Genomic DNA, 20,716 nt, shown 5'->3' on the forward strand with positions numbered 1-20,716 from the left:
ACTTTTAAGAGTTAATCATTTATCGGTGTTTAATTTTAAAGAATAATCATATTCCTTAGCATAAGAAAACTTTTAAGTTTTATTCAACTAAGGATAGTCATTTACAAGAATGTGTGAAGGTAAATAGATGTAGTGGTTTTTAGAGATAAGAAAAGAGTTGTACCACATTTATACAGCTGTCATCCAGGTAAAATATTACCTGCATAAAATATGATAAAAACTTATATAAAAACAAAGTTGTCAATCCTACAGAATGCACTTTTCAAAATCACAGTCTTATAAGTCCTTTAGCACCTGGTATTTTCAGCCCATGGCTTGAATATTTACACTGTTGACAAGCTTTGATAGAATTAAAAGTTTAATATATAAATAATGACATTAAAAACTGATTATCCGAGTGACATGATTTCTGTGGAATCAATTTGTAATTCCTTATGAAGTTTCTTACGACAAATTATACTTATTACAATTTGCAGTAACTTTTTACAATGTCTTCTAAATCTAGCATCTCCAACATAATATACAAATATGTTAACAACATTGTTAACAAAATAAGATCTGAACAAAAGTGGTAATGTTCCAAGTACGATTGGACTAGGTGGGAAAATATCTCCACGGATAAATGTTGTGATAGCATTTAATGTTAAATGTGGAATGTAACTAATAACGTAGGCAACAGTTATCGATAAGAAAATCTTTGTCACTGTATGTTTAGTTCTTTTCTTACCGTTATTACCATTCTCAATTTTTAGAAGACGATTCATTCTGAAATGGTCCCGTAATTCCCAAATTATTTTCGCATACAGGTATATTAGAATTCCAAAAATCAGCACAAAAATGAAGAATAATAATGTTGCTTGAATGAATGGGTATTTGGTGTTTCTAACATCATCATCTGTAGAACAGTCATAACCTGTTATATTTCCTGGAAAATTTTTGACCTTTTGTCCTTGGATAATTGCAGTAGGCCATGATAGCAGTATTGAAAATGAGATTGCAAAGAAACAACACATTTTTGCCATTTTAAGAGACATTTCTTCACTGAATGGGAAACAAATTCTCCTATATCTCCCAGCAGCCATCACTGTCAGAACAAACGCTGATCCTAATTTAGCAACATCTCCAGTGAAACGAGAAAATTTACAAAATCCTTCACTATAGTACATATATGGGAAAGCATTGTCAACTATTTCAGATGGGATAGAAATACAACATGCTGTTAAATCTAATACAGCCAAACACAGTATATAACATCTAAAGTTTGTAGGTTTGTATCTACATCCATAAACTAATAATATGATACTGTTACCGAGTATACCAACGGTTACCAGTATAGATAGGTATATCACTGTCGGTAATCTTTGTTTAGCTTCTGAATCGTTCAGTTCTTGTAAAGTTCTTAAAAAAGTCTCATTTGAATTGTTAACTTGTATCATAATGAATAGTACTGCACCTATAAACACAACATGGATGTCCTTGTTATTTATTCCTGACGTAAGTTAAGTCTGTAAAAAACGATTTCCTCTTGTTCAGTAGTTACATGTATGTGAACCTGACCTTGTACATTTTGGTGCGCCAGGTTATCAGGATAAAATCACTCTGGTGAGATAAAGTACTTTTAGGTTGACTCTTTTATCAGATAACACATGTTTAATCTACTGTAAAGAAAACACAATTCTCAATTTCACAATTATATTTTTTATCAAATTATGATACACTTTGTGATTCCACTTTTATGGTAAAATTTATAGTTAGTTAATTATTATTCCGATTGAAAAGTATTTACAAGGTTACTTATTCATATAAGTCAAATAACGAGATAACCTTTAACACTCTCTTGTCTTATTCTAGTTAACCACTTCATACTTCAATAAGTTCTATGTGCAATTGTTCCTCACTATTATAAAATGAATGAATGAAAAACTTTAGAACATGTCGCAGGTAGTTGTCACAGTATCTAATTACATATAACTTATTCCACTCTTATAGCGTTAGTACTACATGTATATAGAGCCACTGATCGTAATGTCGCAGGTAATAGTCACAGTATCTAATTACATATAACTTATTCCACTCTTATAGCATTAGGACTATATAGATCCACCGATAATATTACATATAACTTATCCACTGTTATAGCATTAGGAGTATATAGATCCACTGATTGTAGTATCGGAGTATAGTATTTTATCAATAATACCTAGTGGTATGATAAATTATCTCCCACACGGCTATCGTAACAGTAAACAGGACTCTTATAATAGGTACACAGGATCACTGTCATAACAAGGTGGGCAGGATGTTTGTTAACAAGTATAGAAAATAGGGAGTCTTTTGTTGTGAAGTATCAACCTTTATTTAAATAAAATATCAGTCTGCAAATATGATTTTAAGGCTGATTATTTTCATGCAGACCTTATAATTTAATTATTATGGAGTTACTAGCAGCTTAAGTATTCCCAGATGCTATTTAATTATTTTTTGAATATTTTTAGAGAGATTAGCATTTGATTACAATTATAAATATTTTATGATTACACATTTACATGTATGAGACCAATGCAGTATTGTTAGTTTCTGAAACAAAATCGCAGACAAAGTATAAGGTTTAAAGTGAACGGGAGAAAATTTTATAAAACAGAATTATTAGTATTAGAATGATGGGCGGATGCAGGAGTATAATTTAACCTGTTGCTTTGTGGGGTTTATTTGATGCACACCAAGTATTTTCTCTCACTTTTTACACAATTATTTCTTGCATTTTTGTTAGACAATTTAATTATTGTATCCTGGGTTGGGTGACTCTTTTGCAATTTTTTTTTTATATTTCAGTTTGTACCAGACAGAATATCTGGTTTGTAAAATATTTTCTTGAAAGAAACATAAAGAATATCATGATAAACTTTGCACCTGATTCTGTTTACAAATAATATAAAAGCTCCATTAGTAATGTTTAGATTGATTCATTTGTCTGAAGGGTTTGCACATGTGTCGTCACATAAAACACATGTGTTATGCATTTTGTTGAAATTGTAAACCTAAAGGATTGTTGGGAAAATAATAGTAAACTGTTTTCTAGAAGCAGGCTGCATTATATTAGATATTATAAAGCATTGAAATCTAATGCATCTCTGACAATTTTAGTTTGGTTCGAAAATCCTTAGCATTTTGCTGCAATTTATGTTTTCAATTTTGTTGACATTACACAAAAATAACAGAAGAGACAAAGTAGAAAATTACAAGATATAACTACATAAGTAAAACATTCATGATTTGAAAAGAAAACAACTGAGGATGGTCAGTAATATATAATTTTAGACTGGAAAAATAATTATGTATATATAGTTTAATAGTTTTGCAAATGCTTTTGAGATCGAGGTTGAATTGATATCAATATTTTTAGCGTTAGAGAAACTTTAGATTTTAAGATGCATAGAAGTGCCTTGGAATTCAATATCTTAATAGTACACAATAAAGTCCTTCAATGACACAATCTCAATGTCTTAAATCAGGCCAATAGCCGTTATTATAACTTATAGGGGGTTGTTGGTCGGTCAGGATAATCTGACTTGAATACTGCAGTCAAACATCAATCTAAATCTAGACTTTACAGCAAAATAGCTTGAGTGTGTAGGCAAAGATAATATCTCTGGTTGACTTGCTTGCTAGCTGTGCTTAAAATCATTATATGGTTAGACAGGCTACCCTCATTTCGGAGTAGTCTAGTCCTACAAACAGATAGATGACTTCACGGTCTAAATAGCAAGAAAGCTTACCAAAGATTTTACCTTTACCTGCATATTCAAGGCATTTTGCTGTAATAAGATTTTTTTCATAAAGAGACCACAAACCCCCTGAACCTCCATCCCAGGCTACAGGCGTGAATACTGAAGTGCTTGAAAAGTGATGCACTCCCAATGTCGTAACATGTAGAGAAATATTTAAAAGTCAGACAAAGTGCTTAGTTAGATTGGTTATAGCCACATAAAAATTGTACAGAAATTCATTTGTGTGAAACAATTTAAATATCTACAGCTAGAAACCTAGATAATTGATACTGTTTGTATTAACTTTTAATGCATATGACAATCGTGCTCACGTCAATCAGTTCATGAAAAATTCATTTCTAAGTATCAATTATATAATTATCTACAACTAAAAAACTAAAGGTAAAATTATATCTTTGATATAAATAGAACATAAGTCTATACTAGCTCAGTACATTGTTCAATTTTTAAATGGTAACTTGATCAAGTTTTAAGTGACCAAGGTTTTTTAAATTATTGAACAACCTTAAAATCTTTTATATAGATCGAATAATTCTGACAAAGGCCAAAAATATTGAGAATGATGTGATGTACCAAATGTTGTTAAGAGAACTAATCCAGGCACGGATCCAGGGGAGGGGGGTCTGGGGGTTGGAACCCTCCTTTTTTGGACAATCAATGTATTTGAATGGGGACATGTAGTTGGAACCCCCCCCCTTTTTGTCCTGGGTTAGGAACCCCCTTTCTTAAATGGCTGGATCCACCCCTGTAATAAGTCATTTTCCTGAGAATAGCAATTTTACAAAATTGTTTGTGATTTTGGCCATTTGTGATAAAATTATAAATATATCAAATATATCAAGAGAACCTATATAAAGCAAAAATGATTAGCAAGACAAGATTTGATAATAATGAGTCAACTTGACAGAAATAGGCAGGTGACTCCTTGTAGAAGTTATTGCCCTAGAAACATATTTTTTTACCCTTTTTTAATTTTACTGTTAGTAGCAATGATCTTCAGGACAAGGTCTGTGAATAAGTCATCATGGTTTGAAATAGTCAGTTGACTCATTATAGAAGTTATTGCCTTTGAATTACAATTTTATCAATGTTTAAGTTTAGTTTTTTGCAGAACGGTTAGAAGCTTGATGGTACTAGAACTGGTAAATAATCAAACTATCTACAAAAAAAATCTACAAATAAGTCAAGCAGTCAAAGAAATTGCCAGTTAATAACACCTTTTATGAATTGTTCCCTGAAATTAACAGTTTTTTTACCTTCTCTTTTTTTGTGTTTCTCCAGAAACTAAAGGAGATAGGCAGAAACTTTAAAAAAAAAAAAAAGATGTTCAAATAGAAAAGATCTTCAAATAAGTCATGTTCCAACCCCTGGACCCCCCTGGATCTGCCACTGAACCCCCTACAATACCAGACAGATTATCAAACCATTAACAAATTTCACTGAACATTTTTTGAAATACTCACTTTATGTAACATCATTGCTTTATTGACAGTATCGGTACATAAGAAAAATGATAAGATATATACTGATCTATAATTGGATCTTTAGTTTTATTTTCATCGAGAATTTGACTATAATGAACATATATAAAATCATGTTAATTTTATAATGTTATTATGACATAAAAAAACATATCTAGTGGTAACAGATGTTATTATGAATCAATGGGCTTTTAGATATTATTTACCTATTATCTTAGGTGTTCAAATAAGGTTAGAATTGGTACCTGAGGTTCTTTGACAACGGAATTGTGAAAACTGCCATGAGTTATATATCTATCATATTTTTGTACTTTTATAACAACTAACATTTGACTTTGTTTTGACTGATTTCATTATGAAAATTGATTTTTTTACCAGTCATTGTGTATGTATATATAAATTTCTGTGGGAAATTGTGATTGAAATATGATCATGATTAATGTCAATTTGACAAGAACATTTTCAATTGAAGTTCTTCGAACAGGTCTTCAGTTATGTTAAAATTTATTGCAATATGTCATAGGCAATATAAAATAATTTTGGTAGGCAGATGTATCGTTTTATGATATACTATTTTATTATTATCATACCAGGCACTGCATTGATTTAAAGACAAATCCCTCTATTGTTTATGCGCATATACAAGCGCAACAGTACTATGCCGTCAGTGGTTTATGACGTCGCGGTTTCCGCGAACTGGAAACGTTTATTAGAGTTATTCCTCTTTGAGCCGATGGAGAGAGTGACAATCGTTTTGATAGGTTACTTTGCCGAGAAAAAAATGAAAATTGTTTTTAAATAATAGACTTGTTCCAGAATTGGATAAAATATGAGAATGAAAAGAGAGTCAACTATACAGCAATCTAACAACAAAAAATACACAAAAATGACCGCAAAGAAACGAAATAGAATCTGGATACTCGACAACAAGATGAGCCAATCAAATTATAATATAATACTTTTTTCCTTAATTTTCTACATGTATAGACTTTTGTAGGTTCTTGATTACATCGATATTTTACAAATCATTAAGAAAGTACGAAAATCATTCTGATCATGTCCTCAAAATTCACTGTATCTTTAGCAATAGGTATGGATATGGCAAATTGCACTGACGTATTTTGAATGTGTACTGCACTTAGGCAGCAACCATTTGATTTTCTGGGGGGGGGGGGGGGGGGCTATGGTTTTTTTTGGAAAAAAAAGTTTGTTTCCAGTTTTTGGAGAAAAAAATAATTTGTTTTTGATTGTGAGAAAAAAAAATTGTTTGTTTTACCCTCAGCTGCCATTATATGTAATGCTAAAATTGAAAGAAAAAAATTGTTTTCGATTAGTCGCGAAAAAATTAGATTGTTTTTCGCCGAAGGCGAAAAAAAAAGTTTGTACAGAAAAAAAAACCATAGCCCCCCCCCCAGAAAATCAAATGGTTGCTGCCTTACATTTTTTCATGAATATGATAATTAGATTTCAAATAAACACCAACAAAACAGTAACCTAATGAGGCATACATGTAAAACAAAGTACATCTAGAGAAGTTAACATATAATCTTCTAACATTGTAGGTTTTTTTATATGACCATTCCGAGTTTGTCCCGATTGTTTGATATTTATGTATAAGGTGCGCATTTTTTGTTTAAAAAAATATAATCGTGTCTGTGTTAAAAAGATGTCGGAATGAAGAATTACAGAGGAAAGCATATGGGAAAAAAATAATTAAAAGGAGATTTGAGAAAAGAGGTCGGACTAGGTTTTATTCATACTCACGGTATGACAGCTGTATGAGTATACTTAGGCTGAGTTTCTAGCAACGTTGCGAAATATTTCGATATTCATAGATGCCTAAGGATGAGTGATCAAAACAGAAATGGTGTTATTTAGACCCCGTTAACACTTGCACGGAATTGAAATAAAATCGATCTCTGAAGAGCATCTCGCGTTTTCGATCTTTTTAAAAGAACTTGTGCGTTTACATTTAGTATACATTGCATATCTAAAATAATCAGCCTAACCATTTCGTTGACAAAAAATCGTAAAAAATTGAATAAGGAAATATTTGGTTCATTAGATAATTATATGCTTCTGCATTTATTAATATTATATTTGATTAACATGTCATAAGTAATTAAAAAAAAAGAATTGTCAGAAAAAAATTACTTTTAACGCTCATTTCGTTTGAAGATGAGTAATCTACAGGAAAAAAATACTGAATGAATACAATTGAAAAGATATTGTTTTAAAAAGGTGCACCGAATAACACATGTATAGTAAGAGAATATGGAACGAATAAGTAACAGGCCATCAGTCGAGCACTGAAACGAGTATTTACGCCTTAGAATAGAGTTATTTTATCTCTTTGAACCAATATATAGCATCAGAGATAAGAACAAAAAAAGGTGCGACCTATAACAAGCATATTGTAAGCGAATAAGTAGCAGGTCATCGGTCTAACGCTAAAACTGGAACATACGCGCTAATAGGTATATTTCACTTTTAAGAACCTATAGCTAACACCAGAGACAAGAGAACAATTGAAAAGATTTGTTTCGTAATAGGTGCAATGTGTTTCAACGTATAAGGAACGAATAAGTCACGGTATCAGTCGAGCGCTGTAACGGGTCCTGTCTCAGCTCAGGAGTATGTAATTTAAAGTGGTTGTTGTTTGCAAAAGAGTCACACATTTGTTTTTCATTAATTATTTTTTTTTTTATTATTTTCTAGTTTGAATTGTGTTACATTTGTCCTTTAGGGACCTTTTATAGTTGTGTAAGCGGTATGTGATTTGCTCATTGTTGTAGGCAGTACGGTGACCCATAGTTAATAATTTCCAGTGTCAATTGGTCATTTGTGGAGCATTGTGTTATTTGCAATCATACCACATTTTCTTTTTTTATTAATATATTTTCAGAAGAATGACGCAAAAAACTTCGAATATATTAATTTGGTTTTTATTATCTCCATGGCACGTTTTGTCAAATCATTTGAGAATAAACACTGAAAACATTTTTAAACTGACCATGCCCAGATTTATTTTCATATCTACATAAAACACTTGGAATTTTATATCGATTGATTGATTGAAAAGTCGATCGCGATGTATCTAAAGCGTTTTCACTTGAAGAAAAATCGGTTCATAAAAAAATCGTTCTTTTAAAACTACGTCTGGGGAAGGAATGTTTACGTCCGATTGAAGATCGATCTTTCTCATTTTTGCAATACTAAAGATCGGCGATCTCAGAAATGATCGATCTTTATTGTTATTGGAAACAGAGTCTTAGATTTCTAATGATTTTAAGTAATTATCATCAAAATAAAAAGGAACAACATTCTTAAACGAAATCAAAATTCATGATATCGGAAGCAAAATTCTGTCTTGTCTTTCAGATGTACTTTGATTGAACAATGATATTATATAAAATGTCTTCACTATTTTAAAAAGAATTTCTGTTCAACACGTAAGCACTATGAATAACCTGAAATGAAATGTTCACAGAAGCATTCGTGTGTACTTTTGTACAACGCATTGTTTTCCAACCACCGCATTTATATTACGTGTCTGTGATACTGACTGAAAACTAAGTACTATCATGTGTAGATTACTGTGAATTTATCGTAGTTTAAAACAAACAAACAACAAAACAGCAAATAACGAGAACTGGGTTGTCTCTAATTTGTGAGAATATAGCCTAAAACGGCCGAACGTCTTTCGACGTTGTTTTTAGAATTGGCGCAATGTGTTCCCGCCAATTCAAATTGTTAACCCCTTTTTTGAAATATCTCTTTTTCCATTACGGTGACCCCATCTTTTTATTTCCTTATTTTGTTTAGATATAAACAACGCATATTCTATTGAAGACTCGTGGAGAAATTATTGGTCAATTTTTTTTAAACTTATTTTTTTATAGGTATTTCACAATAAAAAAAGGCGGGAAAACTATTATAGCGATTAATCATTATTATTTTCCATTCAGTAAAGGGTGATATTATTAAAATAGTTTGTATTAACAACTAGGTTAACAAAACAGACAAGTTTTTATTGGATACGGACTTTAAAAAAAATATTACACTGCTATTGACTAGAAGTCCCAATTTCCAAATTCCGTGAAAAAGATGGCGTTTTAAATCGAAAACGAGGTCGGTGACCCCATTTTTTTATTTGCTTATTTTAAAGCTTTTACCTAGCCTAAAGTAAAAATAAAATATAAAGAAGATATTATTGGTAGATCTGAATAGAAGGATTTGTCTTTAATAATGTAAATCACTATATTAGAAAATCATTTCATAATTTTTAGAAAATAAATTAGCTTATGGTGATTGATGCTCTTGTTTTTATCAACTTTATTGTGATGATGGTGCTAGAAAATATTAATCATCAAATCTATATCATGAAATATAAATTGAAAAATAAAAAAGTTATAGGTCTAAAATAGAAAATATTGAACCTGAATATTTGTAATTGCAGTAAGATATATTGTTGGGTTGTGATAAAATAAGTATCATTCAAAAGTATTCCCATAAAATTTATTTTTTAGAAACACATTTTAAAAAAAGTTAGTTTTTAATTGTAATTGTACTTTTTATCTTTACTGATGTTCAAATCAAGATCAAATGAGACATAACTAATTAATTAATCAGTAGTTTATGTTCAATTTATCATTTGATTGTCAATGCATAAAGAGTGCTTATTTGTCAATATATTAAGATGGGTTCGATCTAGAAAAATTTTAAGGCATGCATGTCCATAACTATTTAAAGATTGTTTGTCAGGAAAAAAACACCTGAATAGGATAATTTCAGATTATAGATTCTTTTGCTAAGGGAGAGAACTCCTAAGTAGAATAAAGTGTATTCCTATCAGTAAAACTTTGATTAAAGACAAAAGGAATATATATATAATTTTTATGGAATATTTTTTTTACAGAATTATCCATTAAAAAAAAAATATTTCACTGTTAACTATAATTTTGTTGGAATCTGATGTCAATTTATCACTGAATAAATCTGTAATCATTCAAAGTGTCAAAAAACTGGAATTTGTAAGTTCAAAATTTAGAAATTTTCTATGACGTGCTATCGAATGATTATTTGGTAATCATTTCTTCTGCAATAAAGCAATATTTTAAAGCATCAGTTTTGGAAGATTTATTACCCCTTGATGTTTTTGTAAAGAACCTTTCATACAGCACCTATTGTTGTTACATTGATATATTTTTTTTTAAACCTGCCTGCTTGAATAATTGATTGGAAAATTTTCTACTATTTATATAGATTAGAAATTTTCAAGCTAACGTAAGGGTACCCAAATTGCACCGAGTACCCAAATTGCACCTATTTAAAAAAAAATAGCAACGGAAATCTTACAACATTTTCTAGAGACTAAACAATTTGTATTTTTTTGATTTGATACTATGCACGTCTTTCAACATAGGTAAACATATTTAGATGTACACAAAACGTTCACAGTATTTATCAACAGATGGACTGTTTACTGAAAAAGAAAAATGTTCGAAAACGTCACCGTACGACGTCATCAAAACGTCATCTTTTTAAAATTAGCAAAAACAATATATTATAAGCATCCATTTTGTAAAATATGAAGAGTAAGCATGGACTAATATCCAATTGTTCAAAATATTTGAAGAAATTAAACAAAAGCTCGGTTATTAGACTTTTGACGATGTGAATTTAAGCATGGATGCAATTTGGGTACTCCTCATTACAGAATCCTGGATAGTTTGGAGGTTGATTCAAACCCATTTTTTTATGGACTCAATATGGATTAAAATTCAAATTAGTGTACCTATACAATGAAGAAGGATAGGGCTACAAAATAAACACAGTATGGACATATTTTACTTGATCATAAAAAAACGTAGGTGAAGAAACTGTCAAAATAGGTGCAATTAGGGTACCGTCACGTCACGAGAATTTTACCATAAGTGTAGAATTTCTTAAACATAAAACTACCTGAAGAGCTTTATAAAGGTTAAAAGAACATTGAATAATTACATTCCATGTCTTCGAGATATTAGTTCTCAGTAATTTATTTTATCCACAAAAAGGAAATGAAAATGCTGAATGTAATAGAGTCGAAAGTTGACCATGTTCTTGATTGGGTTTAAATGGATTTACCAATAACAGACGTATTAATTAAGATTGATTGACTTGCACTTTTAATTAGATTGTACGCGGAATTGGGGTTATATAGAAAATAACAAAACACTGTTGTGAAGTGGAATTGTGGGTGTCTCTGATATTATCTGTTTTGTAATTAGAGGTGTTATATCCTTTATCTTGTCGGTTAATATCGTCATCAGTTCGTTAACTCATCTTCAGTGCCTTTCACAAAAGGTTGATGATTTTTTTTTCAAGATTTAAAAGAATTTTTAAAGCCTAAAAGGGTGTTGAAGTGCAGTTAATTTGTTACATTCAGTTTGCTGCACCCTCAACACTGTATATCAGAAATTATATCAGAGAGCATTAACAACATCTACTATATATATATAGTCTAAAAGAAAAGTTTCAGGAATTTGGGTTCAAGCAATTTCTGGCAAAAAAGGAAGACTTTGACTCTTTATGCTCACACTAAAATAGTTGGAGGCATATAGTTTCAGGACTGTTTGTCCATCTGTCTGTTCCTTGGTTCAGTATCAGGTTAAAGTTTTGGCTATGGGTACCTGTAGATACAAAGCAGTTGTGATCTCATCAAATTCACATGCTCTTAATGATGCAATGCATACCTGACAACTGTCACTATTTGCGGGGGTTGTTGGCAGGTATGTGCAATGTTTTCTAAATATATGCCAAATTAGGGTTTGAGTACTTATAAAACATGTAATTGGAAACTGTAAAATTAGTATACATTCTAAGGTAAAAGTTTTGGTGAAAATTAGGTTACCATGCAGTATTGGTCATAACAACTTGAAACAAAGAGCACATGTTCATTATGATGTAAACATTCTGAAATATTTATGCCAAATAAGGTTTTGAGTCTTTTGATCCAGTTGGATATTGGTGTCCACATAATTCTTGTTGTTTATGCAACAGTTATGATAGGGGTGCTTTCCCCCTTAAAAAAGAAAAAAAGTGTAATAAAGGTACAGCCAGTTTTGTGTCAAAATAAGGTCTTCTAATTCCTACATCTCAAAAAGAATATACCACCCCAACCCCTCACATTTTTTATTTGTGCCTGTTGTTTGGAACCATAATTTTAAAAAAAACATTAAAAAATTCTGTCAACAGCATTAAACAATCAATCAATGTCTCTTTCATACATAAAGCTAGTTAATGTATTAAAGAGTATTTTACCTTCCCTCTTGTGGAGTTGTTTACTGTTAAAAAACAATGTTTAAAATATTGATGATGCAAAGCTGCATGTTGTTTTAATGAACTTGATATATTTTCAGCATATTTGGTTTCAAGTAATTAACTACCCAGAATCGTACGATGTTCAATTAATTAATGATTAGAAAGTTGAGAATAATTCGTAAAACCCATTTGGTCCTATCTGGAAACAGCATGCACAAAATTTATAGTCATTGAAAATCCTTTCTGGTTGTTAGAATCACTCCTGAGTAAACTTCTCACACATAATGGAAATCTAATGCTATTATGACCAAAAGGGAAATCTCTCGTTGTTAAATGTCATGATCGCTGCTCAGAAACAGGGAAGTTACAGCATGTATGTCATTAATCAACAGTACCAGGAGTAATACCTTTTGTTTTAAGTAGTTTTATATTGAATTTAATTCCATGAAGTATTTCTATTTTTTATCATCAGGATTAGTTCCATATGATATTCGGTTTTTAGTTAATAAGAATTGATTGTGAAGTTTTATAAGAATAACTTTCATTCGGTTACATCAGGTAATAGGATAGAATAGTGAAATAGAACAGGAAATGATTTCATTATCAAAAGTCTAAACACCTGGAAATTTCTGTCTCTGGATACAATATTACATTTTATTCAGAGGTGAATTTATGCTATGAAAAGTGGTATGCATCTGGCAGACGGATATTGGGGCAATATATTTGTTTCCCCTATAAAATCTTTGAAATCATTTGTCAAACATTCACAAAACTAAGCTTGAAAATGCCCGTTAGAAAAACTTTGCGTCAGTGTACATTTTTTTCGCTAGGTACATTTTTCAAGACATAAACAAGATCTTTACCAATCTTTGGTGAAATATCTTATACACCCATTATTGACTTTTGGTTACTTATTTAAAGATCTTAGGGTTAATATGTCCTGAAGATGCTTGCCATATATGCCACTGGACTTTAAGCAACCACCAATTATCAATCTTAAGATTTATCAGCAGCAGAAATTCCCCATGAAAAAGGAAAGATAATGGGCACTCCCTTTGAACTTGAACATATTAGGACTCCTGTTTGGGAACAATTTGCAAGAATTAAGGTTTCTTCAATGTATTTGAAGCCTTATAATTGACATATGTTACTAGTTTCCATCACCAATTATATGAGTTGCTTTCATGTAAATTGCTGTGATTGTTTTTGATTGTTGTGTTTATTAAATGAAGGAATATGGACCAGAGTATTCATCCCATGAAAAAAAGCTGTCATAGTTATTATATAGTTATGTTCTAGTATAGCAGTGCTCATAATTCAATGTCAAAAGCAGAAAAAACAGTAATCACCATATTCTGTTCATTATCATAGACATATTTAAAAACCAATCCAGAGAGTTGGAAAACAAAGAAAAAACTTAAACACAACTGAAACTGTATATAATATATACGGTAAGCCTCAGATTTTCTTTAGTTTATGTATTATAATTTGATTTAATATGGTAGTTATCAGCCAGATGATGTACATATTTTCCTAAATCTTATGCAAGATAGATGGTTATATATATATAGGAGTATATTTATGTAAAATTTCTTAATATTCCCATCACATGCTGGTAGACAATTTCCATCACAAATTACCAATTATTGTGGCCGTTAGCTATGTTTAGCAAACTGTAACACACGATTTTAGTGTAAGAATCAGTCCACTTTTATAAAAGATAAAAACTGACCATATAATTAATGTATTTTTTAAGGAATATTGACAACAAAATTATATAACATTTCTGATCAGCTGTATATTCAGATATCTAATATTTCAAAGTAAAAACAATAGACAGATAACAATTTTGTTTCTCTTTTCAGATTTTGAAGAACTTGACAATCAAATAAATGATTTAAGGAGAGAATTGAAGCCTAAAGTCAGTAAATTACGTGATATGGAGAAAAAGGAGGATATAAAAGGATTTAACCTCAATCCATTGTCAAAGGAGGAAATGAGAGCAGTAGAAGAACTTATTTGATCAATTGGAATAGAGCATGTGTACTAATTCTTAGGAAATTTGAAGTTACAAGTTAATGGCAATTTCAAAAAGAGGTGGACAGAGTGAACAAAAACATGTATGGTTCAATGATTGGCTCTCCATCAAATGATAATTACTCACTTGGAAACAAATCTGTCTTGTCTTACAGCCATAATCAGTTATATATCTTTTTTTCCAATTTTTTCCTGTCAATTGATGGGTCGTAAAGGGACTTGTTTAGCTAAATACAATTCCATATATACCATTTATCTGATAGATTTCCAACATTCATTGAAATTGATTAAACTACTGAACTGACTAGGCCATCTTCATTGTGATATGGGATTACCAGTAATTAAATGATAATGGTAGCCTGTTGAACTGTGACAAAAATTGATGAATGTTTGTTATTTTATTTCATTATTTATTGGTTTGTTAGGAAAATTAAAGATAATGAAGAGCTATTTTATGTGTTTATGTTCTGCTTAGTGTTAATGAAAAACAAACAAAAAGAGACTTTCTATTGGTAAGTCAACATTTTATCAATCAAAGGTCAATACAAAACTTTATAAACCCTAAAATATAATAAAAACCAAATCAAATGATTTTTTTCTGGACAATCTGTAGCACAAATTGCAAAGCAATACAAGATGTAGCTCAAAGTGCAAAGCAATACAAGATGTAGCTCAAAGTGCAAAGCAATACAAAATGTAACACAAAGTGCAATACAATACAAGATGTAGCTCAAAGTGCAAAGCAATACAAGATGTAGCTCAAAGTGCAAAGCAATACAAGATGTAGCTCAAAGTGCAAAGCAATACAAGATGTAGCTCAAAGTGCAAAGCAATACAAGATGTAGCTCAAAGTGCAAAGCAATACAAGATGTAGCTCAAAGTGCAAAGCAATACAAGATGTAGCTCAAAGTGCAAAGCAATACAAAATGTAACACAAAGTGCAATGCAATACAAGATGTAGCTCAAAGTGCAAAGCAATACAAGATGTAGCTCAAAGTGCAATGCAATACAAGATGTAGCTCAAAGTGCAAAGCAATACAAGATGTAGCTCAAAGTGCAAAGCAATACAAGATGTAGCTCAAAGTGCAAAGCAATACAAAATGTAACACAAAGTGCAATGCAATACAAGATGTAGCTCAAAGTGCAAAGCAATACAAGATGTAGCTTAAAGTGCAAAGCAATACAAGATGTAGCTCAAAGTGCAAAGCAATACAAGATGTAGCTCAAAGTGCAATGCAATACAAAATGTAACACAAAGTGCAATGCAATACAAGATGTAGCACAAAGTGCAATGCAATACAAGATGTAGCTCAAAGTGCAAAGCAAAACAAAATGTAACACAAAGTGCAAAGCAATACAAGATGTAGCTCAAAGTGCAAAGCAGTACAAGATGTAGCTCAAAGTGCAATGCAATACAAAATGTAACACAAAGTACAATGCAATACAAGATGTAGCACAAAGTGCAATGCAATACAAGATGTAGCTCAAAGTGCAAAGCAAAACAAAATGTAACACAAAGTACAAAGCAATACAAGATGTAGTACAAAGTGCAATGCAATACAAAATGTAGCACAAAGTTCAAAGCAATACAAAATATAGCACAAAGTGCATTGCAATACAAGATTTAAAAAATGGTGCACTTCTAAACAAGATGTAACACGAAGTGCAAATCAATACAAGATGTAGAACATAGTGCACACCAATACAAAATGTAGCATAAAGTTCAAAGCAATACAAAATATAGCACAAAGTGCAAAGCAATACAAGATGAAGCACAAATGGGAATGCAAAACCAAATGTAGCACAAAGTGCAAAGCAATACAAAATATAGCACAAAGTGCATTGCAATACAAGATTTAAAACATGGTGCACTTCTATACAAGATGTAGCACAAAGTGCAAAGCAATACAAGATGTAGTGCAATGTAATACAAAATGTTGCACTAAGAGCAAAGCAATACAAAATGTAGCACAAATTGCTAAGCATTACAAGATGTAGCTCAAAGTGCAAAGCAATACAAAATGTAGCACAAAGGGCAAAACAATACAATATGTAGCGCAAAGTGCAATGCAATACAAAATGTAGCACTAAGAGCAAAGCAATACAAAATGTAACACAAAGTGCAATGCAATACAAAATATAGCACAAAGGGCAAAACAATACAAGATGTAGCACAAAGGGCAATGCAATACAAAATGTAGCACAAATTGCAAAGCAAAACAAAATGTAGTACGAAGTGCAATGCAATACAAAAATGTAGCACAAAGAGCAAAGTAATACAAGATGTAGCACAAGATGCAGAGCAATGCAAAATGTAGCACAAAGTGCAATGCAATACAAAATGTAGCACAACGTCCAAAGCAAAACAAAATGTAGCACGAAGTGCAAGGCAAAACGAGATGTAGCACAAAGTGCAATGCAAAACCAAATGTAGCACAAAGTGCAAAGCAATACAAAATATAGCACAAAGTGCAGTGCAATACAAGATTTAAAACATAGTGCACAACAATACAAAATGTAGCATAAAGTTCAAAGCAATACAAAATATAGCACAAAGTGCAAAGCAATACAAGATGAAGCACAAATGGGAATGCAAAACCAAATGTAGCACAAAGTGCAAAGCAATACAAAATATAGCACAAAGTGGATTGCAATACAAGATTTAAAACATGGTGCACTTCTATACAAGATGTAGCACAAAGTGCAAAGCAATACAAGATGTAGTGCAATGTAATACAAAATGTTGCACTAAGAGCAAAGCAATACAAAATGTAGCACAAATTGCTAAGCATTACAAGATGTAGCTCAAAGTGCAAAGCAATACAAAATGTAGCACAAAGGGCAAAACAATACAATATGTAGCACAAAGTGCAATGCAATACAAAATGTAGCACTAAGAGCAAAGCAATACAAAATGTAACACAAAGTGCAATGCAATACAAAATATAGCACAAAGGGCAAAACAATACAAGATGTAGCACAAAGGGGCAATGCAATACAAAATGTAGCACAAATTGCAAAGCAAAACAAAATGTAGTACGAAGTGCAATGCAATACAAAAATGTAGCACAAAGAGCAAAGTAATACAAGATGTAGCACAAGATGCAGAGCAATGCAAAATGTAGCACAAAGTGCAATGCAATACAAAATGTAGCACAACGTCCAAAGCAAAACAAAATGTAGCACGAAGTGCAAGGCAAAACGAGATGTAGCACAAAGTGCAATGCAAAACCAAATGTAGCACAAAGTGCAAAGCAATACAAAATATAGCACAAAGTGCATTGCAATACAAGATTTAAAACATGATGCACTTCTATACAAGATGTAGCACAAAGTGCAAATCAATACAAGATGTAAAACATAGTGCACAACAATACAAAATGTAGCATAAAGTTCAAAGCAATACAAAATATAGCACAAAGTGCAAAGCAATACAAGATAAAGCACAAATGGGAATGCAAAACCAAATGTAGCACAAAGTGCAAAGCAATACAAAATATAGCACAAAGTGCATTGCAATACAAGATTTAAAACATGGTGCACTTCTATACAAGATGTAGCACAAAGTGCAAAGCAATACAAGATGTAGTGCAATGTAATACAAAATGTTGCACTAAGAGCAAAGCAATAAAAAATGTAGCACAAATTGCTAAGCATTACAAGATGTAGCTCAAAGTGCAAAGCAATACAAAATGTAGCACAAAGTGCAATGCAATACAAATTATAGCACAAAGGGCAAAACAATACAAGATGTAGCACAAAGGGCAATGCAATACAAAATGTAGCACAAAGTGCAATGCAATACAAAATGTAGCACTAAGAGCAAAGCAATACAAAATGTAGCACAAATTGCTAAGCAATACAAGATGTAGCTCAAAGTGCAAAGCAATACAAAATGTAGCACAAGGTGAGATGCAATACAAAATATAGCACAAAGGGCAAAACAATACAAGATGTAGCACAAAGGGCAATGCAATACAAAATGTAGCACAAAGTGCAAAGCAAAACAAAATGTAGCACGAAGTGCAATGCAATACAAAAATGTAGCACAAAGGGCAAAGTAATACAAGATGTAGCACAAGATGCAGAGCAATGCAAAATGAAGCACAAAGTGCAATGCAATACAAAATGTAGCACGAAGTTCAAAGCAAAAGGAGATGTAGCACAAAGTGCAATGCAAAACCAAATGTAGCACAAAGTGCAAATCAATACAAAATATAGCACAAAGTGCATTGCAATACAAGATTTAAAACATGGTGCACTTCTATACAAGATGTAGCACAAAGTGCAAATCAATACAAAATGTATGACAAAGTGCAAAGTATAACAAGCTGTAACACAAAGTGCAATGCAAAACAAAATTTAGCACAAAGTGCAAAGCAACACAAAATATAGCACAAAGTGCATTGCAATACAAGATTTAAAACATGGTTCAAATCAATACAAGATGTAGCACAAAGTACAAAGCAATACAAAATGTAGCTCAAAGTGCAAAGCAATACAATATGTAGCACAAAGTGCAATGCAATACAAAATGTAGGACAAAGGGCAAAACGATACAAGATATAGCACAAAGGGCAATGCAATACAAGATGCAAAACATAGTGCAAAGCAATACAAGATGTAGCATGAAGTGCAAAGCAATACAATATGTAGCACAAAGTGCAATGCAATACAAAATGTAGCTCAAAGTGCAAAGCAATACAATATGTAGCACAAAGTGCATTGCAATACAAGATTTAAAACATGGTTCAAATCAATACAAGATGTAGAACAAAGTACAAAGCAATACAAGATGTAGCTCAAAGTGCAAAGCAATACAATATGTAGCACAAAGTGCAATGCAATACAAAATGTAGCACAAAGGGCAAAACGATACAAGATATAGCACAAAGGGCAATGCAATACAAGATGCAAAACATAGTGCAAAGCAATACAAGATGTAGCATGAAGTGCAAAGCAATACAAGATGTAGCTCAAAGTGCAAAGCAATACAAAATGTAGCACAAGGTGTAAAGCAAAACAAAATGTAGCACAAGGTGTAAAGCAAAACAAAATGTAGCACAAAGTGTCAAGCAAAACAAGATGTAGCACAAGGTGTAAAGCAAAACAAAATAGCACAAGGTGTAAAGCAAAACAAAATGTAGCACAAGGTGTAAAGCAAAACAAAATGTAGCACAAGGTGTAAAGCAATACAAAATGTAGCACAAGGTGTAAAGCAAAACAAAATGTAGCACAAAGTGTAAAGCAATACAATATGTAGCATAAAGTGTAAAGCAATACAATATGTAGCATAAAGTGCAAAGCAATACAATATGTAGCATAAAGTGCAAAGCAATACAATATGTAGCATAAAGTGTAAAGCAATACAATATGTAGCATAAAGTGTAAAGCAAAACAAAATGTAGCACAAGGTGTAAAGCAAAACAAAATGTAGCACAAGGTGTAAAGCAATACAAAATATATCACAAAGTGTAAAGCAAAACAAAATGTAACACAAGGTGTAAAGCAATACAAAATGTAACACAAGGTGTAAAGCAAAACAAAATGTAGCACAAAGTGTAAAGCAAAACAAAATGTAGCACAAGGTGTGAAGCAATACAAAATGTAGCACAAGGTGTAAAGCAAAACAAAATGTAGCACAAGGTGTAAAGCAATACAAAATGTAGCACAAAGCAAAAGAAAATGTAGCATACAGTGCGAAACAATACAAAATGTAGCCCAAGTGCAAAGCAATACAATATGTAAAACATAGATGGTTCTTCAATTTGAAAGATATTCTTTCTCCATTAATGTCAACGGTGGCAATGGTCATGAAAAGTAAAAATCTGGTTCGGTAGTCGGCCATTAACAAGGACAGAATGACATGATTGTCGCAGTAACCATATAGTAAAGCACTGTGTCAAGCGCTGCTGGATATTCGGACTAAAACGAAATCGGGCTATCACAAAATCGGACTATAACAAACTCAGACTATCACAAACTCGGCCTACCATTACTTATGTGCAAAAATATATTGAACAAACTCACTTTTTAAATTTCAAATTAAGTATTGATAATCAATTTCAGATATAGAAAACAACACCAAACATCATACTTATATTC

General features: G+C 31.6%; 1 protein-coding gene across 3 annotated transcripts in view; it reads left to right on the top strand.

Moving 5' to 3' along the window:
- The window catches only part of LOC139487645 (p53 and DNA damage-regulated protein 1-like), a 79,126-nt gene extending 64,065 nt beyond the window's left edge, over window positions 1-15,061 (top strand). For all 3 annotated transcript variants that reach the window (XM_071272593.1, XM_071272595.1, XM_071272594.1), the window contains exon 4: window positions 14,440-15,061. In XM_071272593.1, coding sequence (XP_071128694.1) covers window positions 14,440-14,597 — 158 coding nt within the window. In that variant the 3' untranslated portion in view covers window positions 14,598-15,061. The remainder of the gene's footprint in view (window positions 1-14,439) is intronic.
- The last annotated feature ends 5,655 nt before the right edge of the window (window positions 15,062-20,716 follow it).

This window comes from Mytilus edulis, chromosome 9 (genome assembly GCF_963676685.1).
Source record: "Mytilus edulis chromosome 9, xbMytEdul2.2, whole genome shotgun sequence".
NCBI classification, from domain to species: domain Eukaryota; kingdom Metazoa; phylum Mollusca; class Bivalvia; order Mytilida; family Mytilidae; genus Mytilus; species Mytilus edulis.